We start from the raw sequence: 24,926 nt of genomic DNA, 5'->3' as shown, positions 1-24,926 counted from the left end.
GTCAAATATTTATTTATAGGAAGGGGAATTAGGGATTGGAATAGCTTACCAAGGGAGATGTTCAATAAATTTCCAATTTCTTGGCAATCGTTCAAGAAAAAGCTAGGAAAACAACAGATAGGGAATCTGTCACCTGGGTGACTGCCCTAAATGCAGATCAGTGGATATAAACTGCTCCATCTGAACCTACCATTGATTGATTGATTTTTTTTTTTTTTTTTTAGAATTTGTTTCCTTGGTATTTAAACTTTGAGACTCTCCCTACCATGATAGTGTTGTATGGATTCTCAAGAACCATGGACATCTGTAGATATTTTAACTTGTTTAGGCTTTCACTGCTAGTGTCCAGTTCTATAAACAATTTCTCTGGGCTTGTAGACCATGGTGAAACATTGGAAGACCACTGCCTATGTACCCAGAAAATGTTTATGTAGAATTTCTAGAATTACTGCATGAGAATTGAAATACAAGGTGTCCGGTTTAAAAGTTGTTGTTTGAGTCATCAGTCCATAGATTGGTTTGATGCAGTGCTCCATGCCACCCTATCCTGTGCTAACCTTTTCATCTCTACGTAACTACTGCATCCTACATCTGCTCTAATCTGCTTGTCATATTCAAACCTTGGTCTACCCCTACTGTTCTTACCACCTAAATATAAAATTTAATAACTTGAAGCAGTGGATGGAGATATTTACTTATGATTTGTTTCTACAAATGGGGTAACTCAAAATATTTGTTTACATACCTAATAAACCTTGATATGCGCACCATTACTGGCGCGACAGACATCTCATCGGTATTTCACTTCTCTTCTGCAGTATTGTAGGCGCAGCCTTTTTTGGATGACATCGTGTACTGTCGAACGAGGTAACTGTAAATGCCTACTTGCTTGTCAAATTGACTTACGAGGGCTCCGCTTCAAGGACTAGCGGATTAAATCAACAGTAGCCTCTGAAACTGTGTGCTTGGCGTGGCGGCCCGACATCGACAGCAAGGTCCCAGATTCTGGAAGGCGTATGTCCCATTTCCTGATTGTTACGTGAGTGAGAACATCATCAGTTGGGAACAGTCCATACTCACGCCGAAATATACATTGTAATAGTGTAACGGATTTTATCTCTGCGAGCGAAAGCACACAGAACCCCTGCTGTGGAGTCCACATGGTTACTGGCGCGCTTCTCGTGAACAGTGCAGTTATGCGCATGTGGTACCACCGCCACCACAAGCGAACACAGAAAACATTTTGAGTTACCTTAGTTGTAGAAACAAACCGCCAATAAATATCTCCATTATTTCTCAAATTATTAAATGTTATATTATTATACCTATAACCCAGACACTTATATATATACCCTGGGTATGGAGCTTGGGAGACAATCAAAATAAATGCTTCACTTCCTATGATGATCAAAAGAATATTCATTGAAACCATGAAGATGGAATGCAAGCCGATGACAGTCGCTAGGCCCAGGAAGTTCCATCCCTTTATTGATCTCACAGGTAGTTCAGGTACTTCTAAGCTTTGTGAGAACTCTGAATTTGATTATATTTTTGTACCAATCAGTGCTTTTACTTCCACAGTCTTCTGAAGTATCAAAATGTTTTTCATAATTTTTGTACTGAGCAAGTGGCCGCACTATTCAGGTCACGTAGCTGCCAGCTTGCATTCGGGAGATAGTGGGTTTGAACCCCAGTGTCGGCAGCCCTGAAGATGGTTTTCAGTGGTTCCCCATTTACAAATCAGCTAAATGCTGGTAATCTATCTTAATTTAGGCCATGGCTGCTTCCTTCCCACTCCTAGCCCTTCCTATCCCGTCGTTGCCATAAGACCTATCTTGTCGGTGCAGCATACAGCAATTTGTAAAAAAAGAAAATCATAATTTTTGTGAACTGTTAATATTTTCCTTACACAATGGTGGTTTTAAACGGAGTATGTATATATTTGGAACAAAACAAGTAATAATGAAAGAAAAATTAAATAGGCTCCAGGACCAGACGGCATATGTGCCGAACACCTCAAGGATTCTTTTCACATAATGGAACAAATGTATCACAACTGGAAAAATCCCAGAATCATGGAGAAACTAAACTATAAAAGTTATTTTCAAAGGGAAAGGTGACGCCAATGATCCAGACTCATACCGTGGAATTGCACTTGAAAATATGCCATATAAAATGTTCTCAAATATCTTAACAAACAGACTTATGGAAATTACAGACCCTGCTCTCCCAGAAAATCAGTTTGGCTTTTGGAAGGGGAATAGCACCCAACATGCAATCACTTACCTGATAGAGCAGATACAAGGTACCCTACGAAACCCTGGAAATAAATATTGTACAGTCTTCATAGACTAAAAGAAAGCTTTCGACAACATACACAGACAGATACTCATCCACAAACTTAGACAGATGGTTGGGGAGACTAACCCACTTACAAAAATAACAACAGATATATTGAGTCACAACTACATTCAAATAGACGACGGAGTCACATTATCAAACAAAATACTACAGACAAATGGTGTTCTTCAAGGTGATCCAATGAGTCCTACACTCTTCAATATTATGGCAACAGATATCACCTCAATCGTCAGAAACACCTCAACTACTCTTATAATGTACGCAGATTACATGGTCCTAGGATCAGCTGATATAAAAATTACAAGAAGTGCTATTAAAACTCAAAAGATGGATAGAATCAAACAGTCTACAAATAAATCAACGGAAAACCAAACAAATGACCTTCAGGAAAGGAGGGAGAAAAACTCCGAAAGACACTTTGACTCTTCACAATGAACCACTAGAAGTTGTCTCAAAATTTAAATACTTGGGTATCACCCTCCAAACAATGCTGAAATCTTTCAGATTACATATGCAAGAAAGGGCAGCTGCAGCAATAAAAGCAACATATAACATCAAAAATATCCAACAGCTCGCAACCCAAACAGGAATTACCCTCTTTCAAACTACAATAATACCAATAGCTACCTACGGACTAACCATAATATGGGATACTCTTACAGTAAAAGACCACCTAACACTCGAAAAAATTAAGGCCCTATTTATGAAAAGAGGGCTTGGAGTAGGAATATCAGCACCATCAAGGCTGATCTACATTATGATGAAAGAAAGCTGCTTCATAAAAGATATGAGGTTGCAATTGCATCTACCAAATACCAAGACTTACGAAAAAAACTACCAAATATTGCTTGAGAAAAGGAACGCCATTTGGAGCGAATTCTATACAACTGATGCCATACTGACAGAAGTCTGGAGACAGGCCAACTACAAATTGAGACATGCCATCACATGATTTGCAGTGCATGGTTTTCATCACAAGCTATGCACCAACAAAAGATTTCACTTTTCAAGTGATGATTGTATATGCGAACTTCGTAGCAATCAATGTACCCGGTATCATGCTAATATGTGCAAAAAAAGACAAATATCACTAACGAAATTGTGCAGTGAATAACTACAAGTAAATGTATTTTTATTGTATCCATTCTGGCTTTTTGTTGCAATAAACCTTTCATTCAAAGGGTTTTGTGATAAGACCAATGTTAAGCAATACTGTAAACTCAAGAGCAAGTAGATCTCATTGACATGCAAACAGAACCTGATAGGAATTATAAATTTATATTGAATTACCAGGACCATTTGACAAAAATGTTATTTCTAAAGCCTTTGAAGACCAAAAGATCAGAGGAAGTGGTGTGTAACCTAATTGATTTCTCATTTGTTATCATATAATTTATCGAAAGGGTAAAGTGATTTCTGTATTGGTTTATATGAAACTTGCCTGTTTGTAAGACTAGACCCAAACACATGTGTAAGATAATTTTCAGTGATTTCCTAGAAAACTTTACCATTCAACATCAACTTGCCCACAGCCATAACTTGCGAATGATGAAAAGCAACTGTCAAGTCTATCAGAAAATGTACACAATTTTTTTTTTTTTTTTTTAATGTAAAAATGAATCACTAATTCAAGAAACTGAAGTGGAAAAGCAGGTAGGATGGAGCAAGTGGCTGCGCAGTTTGGATCGCTTGGCTATCAGCTTGCATTCAGGAGATGATGGGTTTGAACCTCACTGTCGGCAACCCTGAAAATGGTTTTCTGAGGTTTCCCATTTTCACTCAAGGCAAAAGCAGGGGCAGTACCTTAATTAAGGTACAGTCACTTCCTTCCCACTCCTACCCTTTCCTATCCCATCGTTGCCATAAGACCTATCTGTGTTGGTGTGTAAAACAAATTTTGAAAAAGCTAGTAGCATAATTATTGGTTTTGTGCAGGAAATTTCTAATTTTAGACTTAAGCTATTTCCTTTGTAGTTACATGGAAGTTCTCACTTCCGTCTTCTCCACATACAATGTACTTGTTACTCAACTGCTGTAGAAACTCTTTCTCACAAGGGGGCATTCCCTACTCGTCACCACCGATTTCGCTCAAATTTATAGAACATGCAGGCTTGGCTAGAAATGAAAGTACCCAAAGTGGGAACTCCAGATGGCCAAGCGTATAGAAAATAAAAATAATAATGTTGACATGGTTCTTGCACCGTATAAGCCACTTACGTTAGTGCCTACGTCGAGCAGTAGTTAGTGTAGCGGTAAGAGCTTGGACTAGTAATTCGGTGGTCGTGGGTTTGACTCCCCGTGTCGAGAATTTTTAAAATTTTTATATTATTCATTTATTTTAATTTATTTTATTTATATGCAAAAAGGCATATAGGACGTCATTTTTGTAATGAGCGCACAATTGTAGAAAATTTGGAGTTGCGAACTTTCCCGACGTGTTCAAACAGAAATTCTTCTTTTTTCTCCTTTATTGGCTATCTCCCTCCTTGGGGAATGTGCCATAAGATTCAAGATACCCGTCTCCCTTAATCTCGAAAATCATAGATTAGGGAGAGGGTATTATTTATTGTAATCGTTTCATAATTTGTGATACATGCCGTATACAAAATTAGAAGGAGTAACTTAAATAACTATTGTGAATAGTGTTAATAATTGGTACATGCGATGCATGTTCATATAAAGCAGGTGCATAGAAATTGAACAGAGAAAGAATACTATAAACTGAATGTTCCATTCATATATAGTATTAGAATGTGCCATAAGCGTCAATAGTCGTTTCGCTGTAAGATTCGTTTTCACCTGACAAGTGAAGGTTGCTCCTGGCGACTGTACACAAACAATAGATTCTTGGCGCAGGTAGAAAAAAGTCTGACAATTAAATCCCTTTTTTTTACCTTTTCTATGCCTTTTGCGTATAAATAGATAAAATGAATTATTCACCTCTTTGCTTAATTGGAAAATGAACAATATGAAAGTTGACAAAAAAAAGTCTCCACACGGGGAGTTGAACCCACGACCATCGAATTACCAGTCCGATCTCTTACCGCTATGCCAACAACTGCTCGGCGTGCGTGTTAAGTGGCTTATACGGTGCGAGAGCCACGTCAAATTTTTATTTTCTATACGCTTGGCCATCTGGAGTTCTCATTTTGGGTAGTTTCATTTCTAGCCAAGCCCTGCATGTTCTATAAATTGTGCGAAATCGGTGGTGACAAGTAGAGAATGCCCCCTTGTCAGATTTTTTTGTTACAGTGGAGGGCTGTTAACTATCTCTAGTGACAAATTTTAAGGATGATAACCGCTCACTATATACGACAGCTCCGTTTGCCTGGCATTCACATCACTGTAGTAGTATTAACAAAGCATCAAGCGTGGAAATACCTTGCAACAGGACGCCCCAGAAAATCAATCCACATTTGAACGGATACATTATTGTCCTTTCCGATGCCAAGTACAGCAATATAAGCCTGGTTTTGCTTTTTCCAAGTACAGCAACTCTTGTGTTCTTGAGAGTTGAATAAGACTGGTAAAGCCCACATGGGATTAACGCGAAAGGGGAACAGTCTGTGTATGTATGATGATAGAGATTTAAGTCTCTCCTCAAGCCATAAACCTACTACGCTGGCGTAGCAGGGAGAGAGGTAATACTCCCACGTGGCGCGTCCCAGGTGGCGGATAGGAGGGTCCTAACCGGCGGACCTAAGGGAAATGAAATACCTCTCACGGACCAAACACACAACTCCCTGTGTTTGGGGATGCAGACGAAGAATACGCCCACGGTATCCCCTGCCTGTCGTTAGAGGCGACTAAAAGGGGCAACCAAGGGATGATTGTATTAGAACTATGAAACTACATGTGATTAGTACCACCATGAGGGGAACACCGTGGGTCGCTTTTACTTGCGCGTAGTACCACTGTGTTAGGGTACGTCCATAGTGCACCGCTTCTCGCTTTGTCGCGTAAACCGCGCCAGTTGCAAGCAGCCAGGTGAACCCGCGCGATTCTAGCTGGTGGTGGTTATAGTGCACCGCTCGCGGAAGGCCGGAAGCATCTGTCAGTAGGCAAGATAGAGGTGTCACGCGAGGATCTAATGTGTATGTTGTTGACAACAGATATTATTTATCATAAAATTAAACACGAAAGAATTACAAACGTCCACGAAATGAACATTTTTTTGCTAGTGGCTTTACGTTGCACCGACACAAATAGGTCTTATGGCGACGATGGGATAGGAAAGGTCTGGGTCGTGGCCTTAATTAAGGTACAGCCGCAGCATTTGCCTGGCGTGAAAATGGGAAACCACGGAAAACCATCTTCAGGGCTGCCGACAGTGGGATTCGAACCCACCATCTCCCGGATGCAAGTTCACAGCCGCGCGCCCCTAACCGCACGGCCAACTCGCCCGGTACGAAATGAACAGAACTCGCCTTAAAGTAGGGGAATAACATACTTTGTTACCTCAACTGAAAGCTCACCCCGAGAAATTTTACAAACATTTCCGAATGGATGAACAGACTACATCTTGAACAAAATCGAATACTGGATAAGAAAAGGATGGTGTAACTTTCACCAACAGAAATTTCTTCCAGAAGAACGTCTTACGGTAACTTTGAGGAAAGTAGTCTTATATTAGTAGTTTTGATTGTTGTATTTATACAAAAGGGAAAATGAGATGGTGTGATAATTTTGAACAGGATTTTATAACAATAGTTAGGCTATAAACATTTAATTACCGAGCTCGATAGCTGCAGTCGCTTAAGTGCAGCCAGTATCAAGTATTCGGGAGATAGTGGGTTCGAACCCCACTGTCGGCAGCCCTGAACATGATTTTCCGTGGTTTCCCATTTTTCCACGGCCGCTTCCTTCCCACTCCTAGACCTTTCCTGTCCCATCGTCGCCATAAGACGTATCTGTGTCGGTGCAACGTAAATCGTCGTATAAAATAAAAACATGTAATTTCAACGATAAATTAATGGTGGAAGCGTTAAACGTACACTTTTTCAAAACTAATTTTATTAGAGAATGAATACGAAGTAAATATTAATGAAAATGTGTATCATTACACTTTTTAACGTAACAAAAATTCACCTAACAGTTTCGTTTGACGCAGTATGCAATGTCTCAAATGCATCACCATGTAGTGCGGTCTGAACGGTCTCTTCATTTGAGTATGAAGTACCACCATGACTGGAATTAGGGCTGGGAATGTGTGGAATATCCTGGGTACTCGGGTAAACGGACTCGTCAACTAATTGCTGAACTCTTTTTGCTTACATAAGCCAAAACGCTTCGAAAGAACAGTTATGCATCATCATTGTCGTCACATCGGTCACATCTGCGATCTTGTATGACGCGTTCCAACAAAGAAGCAGTTTTTCCTCAATCAGTATCATTTTCTTGTTATACTTTGAACTTAATTCGTCTCGCTTCCTTTTTCTGGCAAGCCTATGGTTTCATCCTGCTGTGTTGTTTTTCCACTTCCTGAACACCCTCCGTAAGTTCAATTCCACACCCAGCAGCAGTGTGGGCAACTATTTCAGAATGCTCATTTTCCTGTTGAGCTGGAGGTTTACTGTTTTTCAAGTTGCTCGATGTAGTTCTTGGGTTGATGATTCCCACTAAAAACATCAGCGATTTAAAATAAGGCTATTTGGATTCTGGATGACCGCCAGCATCACCTGAACGACAGGGAGGAAACTTTCCCATTTCTATGGCGAATTGGTTTCCTCAGATACTTCCACTTTTTCCGCAGAACCCCATCTGAGAAAACAAAATTATTAGTTTATCGATTGATTATTTCGTTTTATACTGTTAATAACTCGCTGATCATCTGAAGTCTCATTCAAAACTATTCAACCATTAGGAAATACCTGAAAACACATTACTGGGAAATGCAGTAATGTTTAGTAACTACGAATGTAGGTGTTTGATATAATAATGACGACTTAATTTGTGTTGATAATAATAATAATAATAATAAAAGTACTGTCTATTTCTCACTTACCGTCTTCAACACCCAATTCAGCAGCTATTTCCTTCCATGCTTTGTCAACAACGTTGGCATGGGCTTGCAACCTTTTGTCCCAAATTATACTCTTCATAAATACTTTTGAGATTAAAATGTCTTTATCCGCTTTCATTTTATAAAAGCAAGTGTGAGAACAACGTGCGCAGTCGGAAGATAAACAGCAGACTGACCGGACGTGTTGGGCGGTGAGCAGTCCAAGCGGGAAAAGAAATAATAATTATTTCCTGTTAAAGCGAGTAGAAGTGGTTTGAGCTGGTTAACGCAGGTAGGCGGGTGCACTATGGCCGCCCCAATCAGTTTTCACTATCTTTTCTTTCCCGCTCGCCCGCCGCGATAAAGCAGGAAGCGGTGCACTATGGCCGCACCCTTAGGTACCAAATAGGTTTGTGATTAGTAGCACGCAGGAGCACCGTGCTGTTAGCCCCCCCCCCCCCCACTTAGAGTGCACTGTCTGCTTTTACAGTACCTGTAATTAGTACCACTATATGAGCGATACCATGGTTCTGGCTTGCCTATGATAAGTACCTACTATATGAGGAATACCACGGGATAGTACAGTACGAGCCCCTGTGGTTAGAACACTTATGTGATGAACACCATAGTTTGCGTTGCCTGTAAATGGCGCCGCAATGTGCGAAATACCATTGGTCTGTTTTGCATGTGCGAATTTCATTACTTGTGAGTAGTACAATAATGTGTGCAATACCACGAATCTACGCTACTTTTGATTAGTACCGCACCACGACAAATACCATGGTTCTACTTTCCTAGTGATAAGTAATATTGTGAGGGGCTGATGACTTGGATTTCAGACCCCTTTAGACTGCAAGCATCATCGATTCCGTATTGTGCTTTAGAAGCAGTCCCTTGGTCAGTAATACTACTGTTTTACGTCAGTTTCTGTGAATGTGAAGCACTGCGGGTCGGATCCACTGACTGTTTTAAATTCATATCCATCCAGTCATTCTTCGTCCTCACTTTTGTATTCTGGTCAGTGGAGGATTTGGGACTTTTAATTTGTTACATTTAGTCTCACTTTGTACCATTAGGGGCCGATGACCTAGATGTTAGGCCCCTTTAAACAACAATCATCATCATCATGCTTCTCAAAAGGAATAGTCGCACAGATATCTAATGCAAATAAGTTGCACATCTGTATACTGTCAGCGCCGTGATAAATCGGGACCTTAATGTGGAAAAGTGCTCCAAGGGCTGAGTAGAAAATTACTGCCTCACCACATCACAGAAAGACTAACTTGCAGTAGAAAGCTGTATGAACGACATCTTGCGGGTGATTTCTATGACTGTAGTAAACCCTGTGCAATTTTGCAATTTTCTACCAACCAAGGAGGGGGGGCAAAACTATCGGAGATGGTATCTCAAATGCAGGGAAACTTTCTCAAAAGAATGTATAGAGAGTAGTATAATGAATGACAAGTTAGCCATTGGAATAGCTAAAAATGTGAAAGACAATTCGAACTACCATCAGTCCAATGTAGCGTCCGAGAACCCAGCTCTGTATGGTACAGCGGTAAAGAATGCTTGGGTGCATTCCAAGGTGAACCACTCACATCTCTGCTTCAACCCGCCAATTTTTGGTGTAGTTCGGAACAGCAACAGGAATATGTGCTATGCCCTTCAGTGATATTTCAGTCAAGTCACCATATGCTTCCCCAGTGGACTTGTGGTAGGCTACATAAGCACCAGTTGTTAGTTATTTCACATGAGATCAGCATTTGGACTCCTGTAAAGGGTACTGGAATGCAGATGTCTTGTATTGTATGCAAGCTAATCAGGACATGCCTGTACTTTGCTGGAGTCTTCCTGCAGTGGAAGGTACAGTGTAGAGTGATACCTGAACATATGTTGGACCCTTGGCAGTGGGAAGGATTTTCCAGAAGCTATGCTGTCTTGAAATTGTCTCTTGAGATCATTAGCAACCCTCCATACTCTACTATAGTGAAGATACTAGTATATCCCTAGGCATAATTCTCATATTGCTGTAAAATTTCGGTGTTTAGCATGTATTGATCTGTTGGCTGAAAATGTTGACATATACACTTTATATTCAATTTTTATTAGTCAGAGATGACATATTTCAGGTCTGTTGATAATTTTGTGTGGCGTGGAACAAGAATAAGTTTATCATTTTGTGTATATTAATGGATTTCTTGAAGCCTCCGCGGCTCAGGCAGCAGCGCATCGGCCTCTCACCGCTGGATATCGTGGTTCAAATCCCGGTCACTCCATGTGAGATTTCTGCTGGACAAAGCGGAGGCAGGACAGGTTTTTCTCCGGGTACTCCGGTTTTCTCTGTCATCTTTCATTCCAGCAACACACCCCATTAACGTTTCATCTCATCAGTCAGTCATTTATCATTGCCCCAGATTTTGGCGATTTTGAAAGCATCCGGTTTGTTGAGTTGTTGGATCCAAATCAGTTCATAGTTTACAAAGAGAGCTTCCCTGCTATTAAACTGAACAGTCTTAAACATTTATCCTTTTTTAATAGGGAATTATTGGAAAATGAATTGATTAACATTTATTCCGATATAGCAAAAACATTTGTCCCCTCAAAAAATTTACATTATATTGTCCTCAATGACCTCGAACCAGTGTATGAGGAAGTGTCAAAAATGATTCATTTAATATTAACATTTCCTCTACCGGGCGAGTTGGCCGTGCGGTTAGGCGCACGCGCCTGTGAGCTTGCATCCGGGAGATAGTGGGTTCGATTCCCAATGTCGGCAGCCCTGAAGATGGTTTTCCGTGGTTTCCCATTTTCACACCAGGCAAATGCTGGGGCTGTACCTTAATTAAGGCTACGGCCGCTTCCTTCCAACTCCTAGGCCTTTTCTATCCCATCGTCGCCATAAGACCTATCTGTGTCAGTGCGACGTAAAGCCGCTAGCAAAAAAACATTTCGTGCGACCACGGCTTCCTCTGTAAGGAGTATGATCACTCTGAAGAGGATAAAAACATTTTTGCGTAAGTCAACGAACATTGAAAGACTCAGCAGTCTTAGTACCATTTCTATCGAGAAAATGCTTGTGAAGGAATTGATGAGTGATCAAGTACTGAAGGGCCGTGTGATTGACCATTTTACAAGAAAACTCGACTTAAGGAACTTCTCAACAAGAAACTTTAAGGTAAGATTTCCTGCCTACCCATTATTTAACTGATAGCTTCGCCACTGATTTTACTACTGTTTCGGGTACGGGACATGCGTTTTCTCTGATCTCAGAATTGTTTGTTAGTGCATAATGAGCAAGTATTCGAGTAATACTGAACCATATAAACTCGCGATGATAAGTTACGCCGAAACATACAGACAGGACAACAGGCCGCAAGTATACAGGCAAGTATACTGTCCGAATGCAACGTTCGGTACCGCGGTAACGGAGAAGTGCACTTCAACCGACCAACAAGTCTCAAATAGTAGCGCGGACCAAAAAGCGGCAAGTTTCCGAAAGTAGAGGAGGATCTGCTTAAATACATGATTTCGTCACGCATCGTTGGATATGCCGTTTCTCACGAAATGCTGTATTTTAAAGGACGAGAAATAGCTGCTGCACATGAAATCAGTGTCTCGGATTTGAAGGTTAGCCAAGGCTTGATGATTAATTTTATGAAGAGAAATGGACTTTATCTTAGACGAACGCCATTATGCCACAAAATGCCGAATGACTTCAACCAAGAAGTAATTGATTTTCATCGCTTTGTCATCGAGAAGCGTACAGTGAAGGAATATTTGCTCTCCCAAATAGGAACCACAAGCCTTCTTCTTCTTCATGAAATGTGTTGGGCTCCTTGTGATTTTCGCCCAGTCAATATTCTTATGGGATTTATAAAACGCCATATAGATATCTGTATAAATATAAATAAATAAACAAATGGGAGCACTGTATTATACACACGACAGAAAAAACAGAGGGTTTGGAAAATAGGTGCGCATGATAGACTTGATTAACTTATAGAGGGGTAACGCTATAGTATCCAAGGGCTAAGCTTCATAGAGAAGGTAGTGATCAGCTCCAGTAAAAAAAAAAGAAGGAAAACTGAGAATAAAGAAAGAGTCACCACAAAAAACAAACGATCAGGTTATATACACAAAGGAAGCCAGGAGTATATCGACAAAAATAAATGAAAGAGTAATATGATATCAAGTTATAAAGTGAGGTTGGAGTCATCAAGAAAAGTAGTAATTGTTGAAATTGCAGTGGGTGTCAGATTATAGAGTAAACAAGAAATACTGGTAGGGAATGAAAATGTGTGTTGGATAAGGTGGTGTAAAATACGTTGACGAGCTGAACGATATAAAGGACATTGGAAAAAGATATGATTAGAATCTGCGTCGGGGTAACCACATTCACAAAAGGGGTGAGTTGTCAGATGAAAACTGTATTTATAGAGCGGAGTAAGGACATGATTAAATCTTAGACGTATGATAGTAGTTATATGTCGTCTAGAGTACTGGCCTGTTATGAACCACGATTGTAGGGGAATAAGAGGTTGCAGTTGGTAGTACGATCTGCCTTTGTACTTGGCAGTATCATGCCATTCTGATTGCCATTCGGAGTGAGCCTTGTTTTTTACGTGTATAAAATAATCAGTGGTGGGAATGGCTATAGTAGAGGCGGGAAGCGGAAGACGTGCTGCTTGCTTTGCATAAGTATCGGCTCGTTCATTTCCAAAAATTCCAATATGCGCTGGCACCCAGACGAAAGTGAGGTAGACGTTTGAATGATCCAGTGTATAAATAAGATGTTGTACGTTATATAGGTACCAATTGTATGAGGAGGTGAACCACAAGTCAGATGCCAGTAATTTTCCGTATGCCACAAAGTCGAACAATCGATAAGAAGGGGGCATCAAGTATTATCGTACGCGCTACCGGAAGCGAAAAAGAACGATGAACTGCAATGCTTCATGTAGCAGGTGATGGCAGAAAGCTTGCACCTTATGTTGCTCAAAAACGAAAAACAATGCCTAAAGAAATATTTCCGCGAGGGATCCACGTTTGTATCCAACAAAAGGGGGAATGGACACGTCACTCATACAAGATTGGATACGAACGGCTGGAGGAAATATAGCAGGGGTCCCTCCTTCGATGCCCACCCCTTATCGTGTTGGACAGTTTTTCTTTTTTTGCCGGCATGTCATTATTCTGTACTTACATGAATTGTACTTTTATTAGTACACGTTTATTTCATTTCAGGTCGTATTGTCAGCTCGTAACGGGAAGAATATTTTCCAGAGTCGGTAGGCTACTTCAAACCCACGCGTCCAACTTACCTGATGTACCGTATTTTACTTTTCAGAAAATATCTCACGCCGAAATTTTACGCCAAATGACTATTAACCGCAAATGAGTTGAACCAATTGTGTGTATATTATATTTATATATGAAGTGTAAATATTCTTTTAAATATCTGAATTCCTCGAATTACGCATCCGAAAATACAGTACGGTATCACTGAACCAGTACTTTGCAACAAGAACTCTCTACACTTTGAGAAATGCGTATCGGTAGTAGATATAAAGTATAAAATGTAAACGAAGTCGTAAATCTGTGGAGCGATAAACAGAATGAGGTGAAAAAATATCCCAGAACAGTTTACTTCCGTACAACAAAGGTACGAATAAATAATAAGCATGCTAAACCAACAAAATATTAGTAAGGTATTTGGCATAAAAGTAGTCTAATTGATCAAGCCAAAGATAATTAGCCTTCATAATAACTGTTTATCTTACTCTCTGCTTGTGTAGACAAGCTTGTATTGAGCAAACTAACAAGGTTAAAATTTTGTCTGGAAGAGCATAACACACAAATCAACCTGTGAATTACACTTCAACTCTGTCTGGATACCGTTTTCTATGGTATAAATATTTTCATGTGAACCAGATGGGGGAAAGATGTCCTGAAAAAAAGATGATGTATGAAGACAGGATGGTGAGCGCTTGTACATCACACCCGAGAAACTGGAGTAGAAAAATGATGATGATGATGATGATGATGATGATGATGATAATGATGATGATGATAATGTATAGAAAGTACTGGAAGTAATGAACCAGCATTATGATAATCTAGACGAGGTATTCAATCTTGATAGTGTTTTTTCCTTTGCTCTGTACTTCACAATGAAGATCGAAAACATGTACCTGCCAGTGACTTAATCTTTCTGCTGCTGTAAGTTTGTACTTATTTATCTGGTACCATGGTTGAGATAGTCTATATCGCCATAAGACCCATCTGTGTCGGTGTGACATTAAGCAGATTGTAAAAAAAAAAAATAAAAAAAAAAAACAGATATCTCTCTGAGACATCTGACTGCTCTTGTGAATGACTATGTGAATCTAGAAGACAAAAGATAGTTATTTCCATCAAAAGAAAAAAAGTAGTTCTAAAACAATGGTAAAGAACCATATTTGAATTACCAAAATATTAAAAAGAACCCTACAAAGAAAAACAAAAATCAAATTAAAAACTGAAAAGCAACTTAAAATATACAAATGTGTAGATGAAATGGATAAAGAATCCTTCAGGAGCATAAGGAATAGATGTTGTAGATCTATAGGTGTTAATCCAACTTTATGAGGGAGGATTGTGTGTCATAAAGGAGATTCCTCTGGCTCCAAAGAGAAGGCCCTGCACTTCCCATGTATATCCAATATTCTGTTGTAGCCCTCATGATTCCTGATCTGCCTGAATATACATAAGTCTGGAATGGGGTGCTCTCAACCACAGCTAACATGCCTAAGCAGAGAAGTTGGTTAAAATCTCACTTTGACCATCTAAGGAGTGCTTTTCCATTGTTTTCCCATTTCAGCATCAGGTGAACGACAGGTTGGTACCTTATAATCTCTTTTGTTCTAGAACCAGCTCCAGGTAATTAGTAATTACAAAGAACCACAGCAGAACAAATGTCAAATGTACACAGGTTATTAGACAAAAACTGCACATACGTATAGTACAGGGAGTTAATATAAATATCTTAAGTCTTTTACATGAAGCTAATAATAATAATAATAATAATAGTCTAATTGTCAGTGAATATAAAACAGAAACTGCAAACCTGTAAGATAGAAATTCAGATGTAAGCTTGTAGCAGTGACCAAGTGAAAGACAATGTTTGTTTCAATAGTGATGTGTATTGGCTAATACTGACCTGGCTGAAGGAGTATGTCAAGTGTATCAAGATCCAAAGACATGGAAATCTCACCTGTGGTCTGAGTCAGCAGGAAACTTAAGCACTTTCTAATTACCATGAAGGATTGATGATGAATGTACAGATCATGTTTTGATTCAGGTAAGAAACTATATTGGGGACTTTTTTTAAAAATCTTAAAACTTTGTTATAGAACATATTCCAATAACTCTATACATGAAATTCCTGGAAAAAATATGTGATCAGCTTAGGGAACAAATATTCAACTTTATCATTCTAATTATTATTTAATTGCAGAAATGAGATATGTTTTGTATTTCTTGAAAAGGTTAATCTTTATGTCAAATATATAAACCATTGTTGATGTGTGTAAAGTATTCATATGGTAGTGATTGTTGATTGGATGTGCAAAACAATGGGATGATCTTCCCTCTATAATACCGTACTAGTAATGGGAGAAAGGGGAAGAAGTGTGACTGTTTGAAGAATGAGAGTATCACTAAAGAAAGGGAAAAACCATGAAAGTAGGGAAAATAAGTCTTTCTAGACCTCACAAACCTGATACAATCCGGTTCAGAACAGAACAAGATTGCATTAAGGAAAATCAATAGGAAAATTAATGAGAGAAATTAGGCACAAGTGAATGGAAGCTGAGTTAATTCCAGGTATGATTCCATACTTGCCACTTCACGCTCCTGAGTTTAAAGCTCCTGGAATGGGGACTATTTGTTTGAATATTTATTTATTTATTTATTTATTTATTTATTTATTTATTTATTTATTTATTTATTGGGCTGCATAGATGCCATGGGTTGGTGATCACCTGTGCTGAAGATTTTGGGAATGAGTCTCAACACATTCACTTTGCTTAAATATGAGGAACCAATGTTTGTACATTTGCAAGCACATTAAAAGAAATCTCTTCTTTAGACAAAATTTCAGCTCTTGTGTTTCTGAAACTGTATTCTTTAACATACTAATCCTCTAAATTTCTTTGGTAATTCAAGATATGTAATTTAAATATAATAATGCCTTTGTAAAAGTACTAATATTGATGTTTAGGAGCTTTACTTTTGTGTCTGGTTATAAAATTGGTTTGTCTCATATTTAAAACTTTCATGACTTGCTGTGTTAGTTGTTGTTTTTGTTGTTGTTACTTGCTTATTCTGGAAAAACACAGAATGAAAGGCAGAGCTCTTTTCCATATTTGGTAAATTTTAACTGGTGCTCAGTTATAATACTTCTGTTACAAGTTCAATAATAAGTAACTGTCTTACAGGGAGGGGGTGGTCTGGTACAACAGCTGAGGAGGAGCTACAGTCTCAGTGACCTGAGTACAGACAAAGATATGGCTGATGTGAACCGCAACAGTAAAGCACTATCCAACATTCCTGATGATGATACAGATGAGGCTGATGAAGGATCAATAGGTATGTATTTACATAATTATATTTAGATTGATATACAAAAATTTCTTTCTATTGAAGATGTGATCAAATGCAGAAAGTAAGTTAGAAAAGGAGGATGACCAACGTTGAGGTTTTACACAGTGCTCGAGAGGAGGTGGCTGCCGAATCAGATTAGGAAGAGAGAGCTCATGTGAATAGGCTATAGGCTTTGGTATGGCAGTTTGATGACAAGTGATTGAAAGCAAAATACCAGGCAGGTGTCTCCGAGGCAGACTAAGAAAGAACTTTGTGAAGACATTACTTGAGAATGCAGAAGAGCAAAGCTCTGAAGAGGCCAAACATGATGCTCATATCAAATGGAGAAGACTTACTACAGGAACAAACCAGTCGCAAGATTCCTCACGGCAACAATAATATGGTTTGTGCATAGTACAAATGTTCATTTAATGATCTATGAAGTCTCTCGTATAAACCCAGACCGAGGTCATGGTGTTTGTACTCTGCGCTACAGCAGTTGCCTCAGACCAACTTACGTCGCACGCAGCCGCCCTGCTTTAAGCTTGTATACAATGTTACATGAAATCTTACCTTATAAAAGATGCTGGAAGTGTCATCCTTCACAATGAGGGACTTCATAAACACCATTAAGATTTTCTGCACACCAACAGGGAGAGTTATGAGTTATGACTGTTCATATGACCATTGAGATGAAACCAGGCCTCATCTAAAAGGAACCCAAGCTGAGGGTCAAATGAACGATCATTCATTGATGCAGGATACCGCTCACAATATCTCACTCTTGTAGCTGGATCAGCAGGTTTTAAACAATCGGTCCGTGTAAACCTGTACGCTTTGATGTGTAACAGCTTTGTAGTTCTGTGTGCAGAAGAGACCGAAACCACTAGTTGTTGCGCTAATTTTGTGAATGATTTATTCGGTGACCGTTTAAGATTCACACCAATGTCATCTGGCTTTTCCTCTGTTAAAACTGCTCATGTGCTCGCATGCTTTTTATTGAACACTGAGCCAGTAGTTTCAAATTTATTTACAATTACATGAATCTGTGCTCATGAAGGTGGCATTTCACCAGAAAATTGCTGAAGAAATGCATCGCATACACGTCGAGCCAACTCGTACTTAAAATAACTTTTAGATACGAAAATACAGTGTTGCAATGATAGGAATCTCACCATGTTAACAACTGAGATTCAGACTGGCTACTGATGCCAGGTTGAACACGTGCATGCTCCTTGCAAGGTCAAGAACTGTGCGCGTGCCTCCCATACGACTGCAGAGAGTAGAAAGTCCACTGGACAGTCTGGGTTTATAAGAGACCCTGTATATCAACAGGACCCTTATATTCAAGTTTTAAGTATTAGATGGGAACAAACAAGTGTCAAAGCAAGTCATACATAGAGAGACGGGAACAATAAAAGGAACACACAATAGGACGAAAATAATGGCGATCATTGTGAGAAGAGGGAGCAACAGAAATGGGAGACAAGGACAAACATGAAAATACACAAGGGCAAGGACAATCTTCACATCTTCATACCCTGCAGTCTTCAAATATATACACTCATGTTGTCATTAATGCTTTCACGGCCTGTTCTTAAAGACATGATACTGTATAGGCTTTTGGGCTTATGCCGTGTCAAGAAAATAAGGTGAAATTCTCAACGTTTCGCAGGGAACTGTCCGGATTGCCACTGCTGCGTTGTTTTATTGCTGAAGGTCAAGCAGTCACTTGAATTATTGCTGATGTTTTCATAAAAATATGTACAGTAAAAATCATTAATTTCAGTCATAAATTATATGTGTTCTACATTTTCCTCATAATTTTATAATGAAAGAATCCCTCTTCCCCCCCCCCCCTGGGCAATTTTAGTGGGGGGGGACCTTTGAGATAAAATCGTCGGTGGGGGGAATCCCTTCCCCCCCCCCGCGCGCGCGCGATTTCGCACCCTGCAGTACAGTGACCATTCAGCCAAAGAGTCAGACCAATACATCGAATAATTGTAAGAGAATTGAAATTTAAAAAATGTTATAGAAAAATTTAAACAATGAAAGTACTTAATTTTCTTGTAATGAAAATTTGACGTGAAATTACATCGTGGGAATTTATAAATTAATTTTGATAAACAATTTAGTTTTATTTGAATATGCTTTCAAAGTAGTCTAAATTAAATTGAATTGAGATGTCAACTATATATCTGTTCAGAATGGATTATTAATTTAATCAATTAACGTTAAGTGGTCACATCAGGTAAACTGAAATAAACATCTCTTCTAATGACCAAAGTTAATCATCAGCACTGGAATATAGACAACAACATAGAGTATAATCCCTACACATTGGAACACAAATAAATCTGCCCACATGGCATGCACATATGTCTGAAATAAATCACTTTTCCTAATTACATCTCCAACAACTACAAATGTACCAATATTCTACAATTCAACTACTAAGAATAATGTACAGAAGAAATATACTACAATATCTATAAATCATGAAATCACTACTCACATTCTCCAATAACGTTACTCCATAACTGGCAGGTACAAATGATGAACATGAAATTTAACATGTGGTCCTGAGTTCGAGCAATTATGAAGTGAGTTTTGCTTTAAATTGAACTAACACATATTCTGATTTATTAATATGGACGAATCTGTGCAGTAATCAAAATAATTCTCAGTAAATAGCCAACAAATAAACTTGTAGACTTGACAACTGTCAGTAACTTCACATTAGGATAATTTCATTCTGACAGTAACAAGTTCTATATTCAGGAGTACAACTATAAGGCTTATCAATATCAAAACTCTCTGCTAATGTGACCATGATAATATATACACGAAGATGCTGCTATTTATCACTTCTGACATTCAAATGCCACATATGCATCTGGGCCGATGACCTTCGCTGTTAGGCCCCTTTAAACAATAAGCATCATCATCATCATCATCATCATATGCATCTAATATATCACAACATCGCTAAACATACGTCAGAATTCAATTATCTGAGGACTAATTATAACACACATTAAATAATCAATTAATGCAAGAAGTCCACTCAAAAAGATGACAATATTAATTACTGTAATCCATTACAGTATCTCACAGAAAACACGTGGTTAGAATTAACGCAAAGTATTACACTCATGAAATAAATCTTAATTTGTTGAAATCGATATCCTAAGACCGAATCCAACAATCATTGTCATACATTTTACTAAAGCACTCCAAAATTGAATGATTACATGATATCTGAACATCTCAATGACACTGAGTTTGACCACCACAAGGCGTGAATATAAGCTCCAAATATTACCAAAATATTACTCAAAAATGAGAAATATTACCATATTAGATTCAGATTCGACTTAGCTTTGACTGCAGACTTAATGTTGAACGATGAAAAGTCGTCCTTAATTGATATGTTTAAGGTGGACTCACCTGCATTTCTCCTCTGTTGGCGATGGTCTGATGATCTAGCAGCTCATAGTGGAATGAATGTTGAATACTCACTCACTCTGTAGGCTTCTGAGGGATGTGAAATTCCCGTGCCGATCTCTCAATCCTCTTCCATCCTTTTCGATCTTGAGCCTTCTCTTCCCAGTTATCAATTTGGAGGGTCCGGAATACCTTGTTGATCTCCTTTTTCCAGGTGCTCGGGGTCTTCCTGAAGGTCTTTTCCCATTAAGAGATCCCTTGTATAGATCTACTGGTGCTCTGTTATCCTGCATCCTCAGTACATGTCCAGCCCAGCGCAGTCTGTTGTATTCTATCACACCCATTATAGTTGTTGTTGAGGGAGGGTGTAAATCTCATAATTAGATCTTTTCTGCCAACTTTGAGAGATAGTATCGAACCATGGGCCAAATATTATTCTATAAACTTTATTCTCAAAGACTTGCAACTGCTGCTGCTCTTTCTTGGTTATACTCCATATCTTGGAACCATACCGAAGTACTGGTCAAATGATTGTATTGTACATAATCATTTTTGCATTCCTTGTAAAAACTTTTGGAGCCTAATATGGGCTCATAGAGTAAAATGCCTTATTTACATTCTTAATTCTAGCTTGGTGTTCCTGTTGCCTCCTGTTTTGCTCATCAATTAATACACCAAGGAATTTAAACTCCTCTAACTCTTATAAATATATATTTCCCAATCTTCAAAGGCAATCTGTCAACCTCCTCATGATTCGGTCTCTGACAACCATGTAATGTGTCTTTTTATCATTTACCCATAAGCCAATTTTTGCTGCCATTTCCTCTAGTTCCACAAATAACTGCCTAATTTCTAATTAATTGTGGCCAATAAGAACAATATCATCCATATATGCAAGGACTTTATGTTGTCTCCCCAATATGATGCCAGCAGGTACAAGAGCTAATTTCCCGATAATCTTCTCCAGTGCAATGTTGAATAGAAGAGGAGATAGTGCATCCCCTTGTCTCAGACCAGTTTTATTCTGGAAGGAACTTGATTTTCTGCCCTTGAGCAAAACACAGCTAACATTACCATCCATACACAGTTTGCACATGCTAATTAATTCCTTCCCCTTCCCTTCTCAGAGCTGAGATAGGATCTGATTACAATATGATAACTGCTTGTGTTGAAATTAAATTGAAAACTTCTTGTAATTCACAGACTGAGGAAAGATGCAAAGTGGACACTGAGGAACTGAAGCAGGGGGATTTAATTTTGTGGGAAAGCTAAACTCCATCATGATGTTCTACAGCCCTTCTCTATGGATTGAATCATATGCCTTGAAGAAATCTATACAGAGATAATGAACAGACTCCTTGTGTTCCCACAGCTTATCATTAATAGTCTTAATTGCAAATATGTTGTCTGTAGTGGATCTGTTACTACGTAAACCGTTCTAATAGTCCACAATAACATTTTCAGCAAATGGTTTTAAATGCTGTAAAAGAATAAAAGACAGAATTTTGTAGGCCGTGTTTACAAGAAATACACCATGATAATTTTGAAGTTCTTCCTTATCCCGTCCTCTTTTCCAATCATTGACTGGGTCAGGGATGGAATTAATGAAGCCCCCATCTAGTGGCGAGGATAGGAATTGTGCCGGCTGCTGAAGCCTGTCGCACTCCTCTGCGGTAATGATTAATGACTGACAGATGAAATGAAATGATAGTGGAGAGTGTTGCTGGAATGACAGATGACAGGAAAAACCAGAGTACCCGGATAAAAACCTGCTCCGCCTCTGCTTTGTCCAGCACAAATCTCACATGGAGTGACCAGGATTTGAACCACAGAACCCAGTGGTGAGTGGCTGTTGCGCTGCCGCCTGAGCCACGGAGGCTACAGCCGCCTGTATATAATTTATATATGCAACCGTTGCCCCCTCTCTACCATGGGGAGGTGAATGTCAGGATTTCACTGTCATTGAAACTGGGACCAAAAGTCATTTCCCAGTTTCTCTAGTTCTTTAGAGACGATGAATGTTGAATATTGTGATAAAATCCATCATCATATTCCAATGACTGTAGATGTCCTCTTCACATGGCAGCAGTTCCGTAGTAATCCACTGAAACATGTACAAAACAGTTAGAAATAATCCTGGACGCAGTTTCTTTTCAATATCATGACATGATATGTACTTTCTCACAAGTGACTAACAACATTCGATGTCTGTTGGTTTAGTGAAGTTATACTTTTAAATAACTGAATCATGTAAGCAAGCACACTTCCATAAGCAACTGTTTGACCATTCGGGTGTTAAATATGTCGCTCCACTGTCTACTGCAGCGGTCAAAATCAAAGTGAGTGCTTGCACTACCCTTGGCTAAGTAGAGCACATTTCACCAGTTACTGGAAGTACGTGTTCAGTTCAGATACTGAATTCTTCTATTATCGTCCAATTTATGTGACACTAAATGCACTCGTAAATTGTCATAAAATTAGCCACAAATTATCTTCTAAATGTTATGATTGAGACATGACTTCATTACCACTTATGTGACCTAATTTCACATTGAGATATGCACTCGTATTTACGTATTTAGCGCTGTTAAGTTCTTCCGATGATAGAATGTTCCACCAAATTATTCATTTACATTTATCAGGTGAGAGTCAGCTGTTCGGGTGCATGGTTTTATTATTTTCATTTGTGCCGGGTGGCTCAGTCCCCTCGCAAGCAATAAAAATAGCTGCACAGGTAAAACAAATAAAACCTCGCTTGTCACAGTCAAGACACGTGTCCCGCTGACAAAAGACAGAGATCAGGTGATACACACTTGAATAAATCAATAAATTACCATTTCTTAAGAAGCATACTGTCACTGTATGTATGTATGTATGTATGTACGTGCATCGCAAGAAAATAGGTGAAGAGAAATTAATTAAAATTGGTATGTAAAGTCAGGGAATGAGCCACTACAATCTAGGCCTTAAATAATGTTATTCACCCTAGATGAAAAAGTTTAGGGAAAGGCGCCATGAAATTTAATTTTTAAATACCTATGTTATTGGTCCAATTGAGAACAGTTATAGAGAATACAATTTCCAATCATTTGTTTTATTCAGTTTTACCGTACCGACTATGATAAGAGTGGTATTTTAGAGTCAGAAGAAAACTAAATGTGAAGGCCTACAATATAGAAAGCTCATAAAATTGATCAACAGTAACATTACATTGACCATTGTTTGTTGTGATGTTCTTTGTCTCTTATGCTGTCACTCATCTCTGATAGATGGGATTACTGCTGCATACTGAATATAACACCCTGCCTGAATATTGGTGGGGAAATAGATGGAGAGTTAGATAACTTTCTTCTTTAGCATGCCATTTCTCTTTTTCATACTTTTATGATACTGCTGGTATGTAACACACTGGTTCATTATAGTATTCTAGCTGTTCAATCCCTGCTTTGAGGTGCCAATTGGAATGAGCAGTGTGCACACTTAATGAAATAATGGCAGATCACGGCTGTCTGTGGCCTGGTCATTCCAGCTCTGGAACTTTGGACTGTTAGATTGGCAGCATAATACTGTTCATTAAAAGTGAGAAGATGAGTGGTTTTTCATTTGATAAAGTATTTCATATGATAGCATTGCTTTTAGTCGTGACATTCCTACTGAAGTCATTGGAATGGCGTATGAAGATTTCAGTTGGGGAAATCACTATGACAGTTTTTCTGAGGATGTATAAAGGCAGGTGGAGAGTGGGTGTCTGCCATTACAATGAAACCTGCCCAACTTGATTGTGACTGATGGTAGGCAAGAGAGCCTGCCATTGAAATGAAAATTCCCTAACCCAGTCTTCATATGAGAAAAGATGTATGTTGACTTCCCAATCGCGTTTCTGGGGTAACATTAAGAACTATGCAATTTAATACAATCTTACAATATGTACACTACCTGACCTGTAATTCTGTATAATGTAGAATTCTGTAGTGAAGCACGGGTATCAGCTAGTGTGTATATACAGGGTCTTTTTTACGGCTTGCTCCGTGTGTCAGGGGAACATGCACGGAAGACGATAGCCGGGTGACTCATTTTCCGAGAGATGTATTCCTCTCTTTGAGTGGTGCTGCGGAGCCAGCTAAAAATAAAAAGACCCTGTATATATATAAATCCTTGCTGAATTCTTTTCAGTGGTATATAATACACTTCTTATGTTCGATTTTGACCACTATGGACCACGGAGTAACAGCTATGGTATCCAGGACTCCCCTGGCTTTGATCTTCTGCCAATATAGCTTCATTCGTTGGCTTATCTGCTTCCTTCTTCTGAAAAAATCACTTTTGAAGATTTCTTTTCTCCTTCTTCTCGGAATACTGTGAAATCTGAAACTAATTGTCAAAAGTGGTTTATCCATTATTATTATTATTCTCCCTTCATTTCACTTTGGTGCTTATCAAGAACTGTGAAGGAAGAATTTTGATAAACCCTCCAAATATGCAAAATTAAACAAAA

At 38.8% G+C, this 24,926-nt stretch overlaps 1 protein-coding gene across 1 annotated transcript in view; it reads left to right on the top strand.

Moving 5' to 3' along the window:
* Nucleotides 1-24,926, top strand: part of LOC136857276 (uncharacterized) — a 300,734-nt gene that overhangs the window by 238,643 nt on the left and 37,165 nt on the right. Inside the window, exon 6 of the mRNA XM_067135803.2 lies at nucleotides 16,840-16,990. Within this exon, the coding sequence (XP_066991904.2) occupies nucleotides 16,840-16,990 (151 nt within the window). The remainder of the gene's footprint in view (nucleotides 1-16,839; nucleotides 16,991-24,926) is intronic.

The sequence above is a fragment of the Anabrus simplex genome, chromosome 1 (genome assembly GCF_040414725.1).
Source record: "Anabrus simplex isolate iqAnaSimp1 chromosome 1, ASM4041472v1, whole genome shotgun sequence".
Lineage (NCBI taxonomy): Eukaryota > Metazoa > Arthropoda > Insecta > Orthoptera > Tettigoniidae > Anabrus > Anabrus simplex.
Note: the sequence above shows the minus strand (reverse complement) of the source record. Positions and strands in the feature narration are given on the sequence as shown.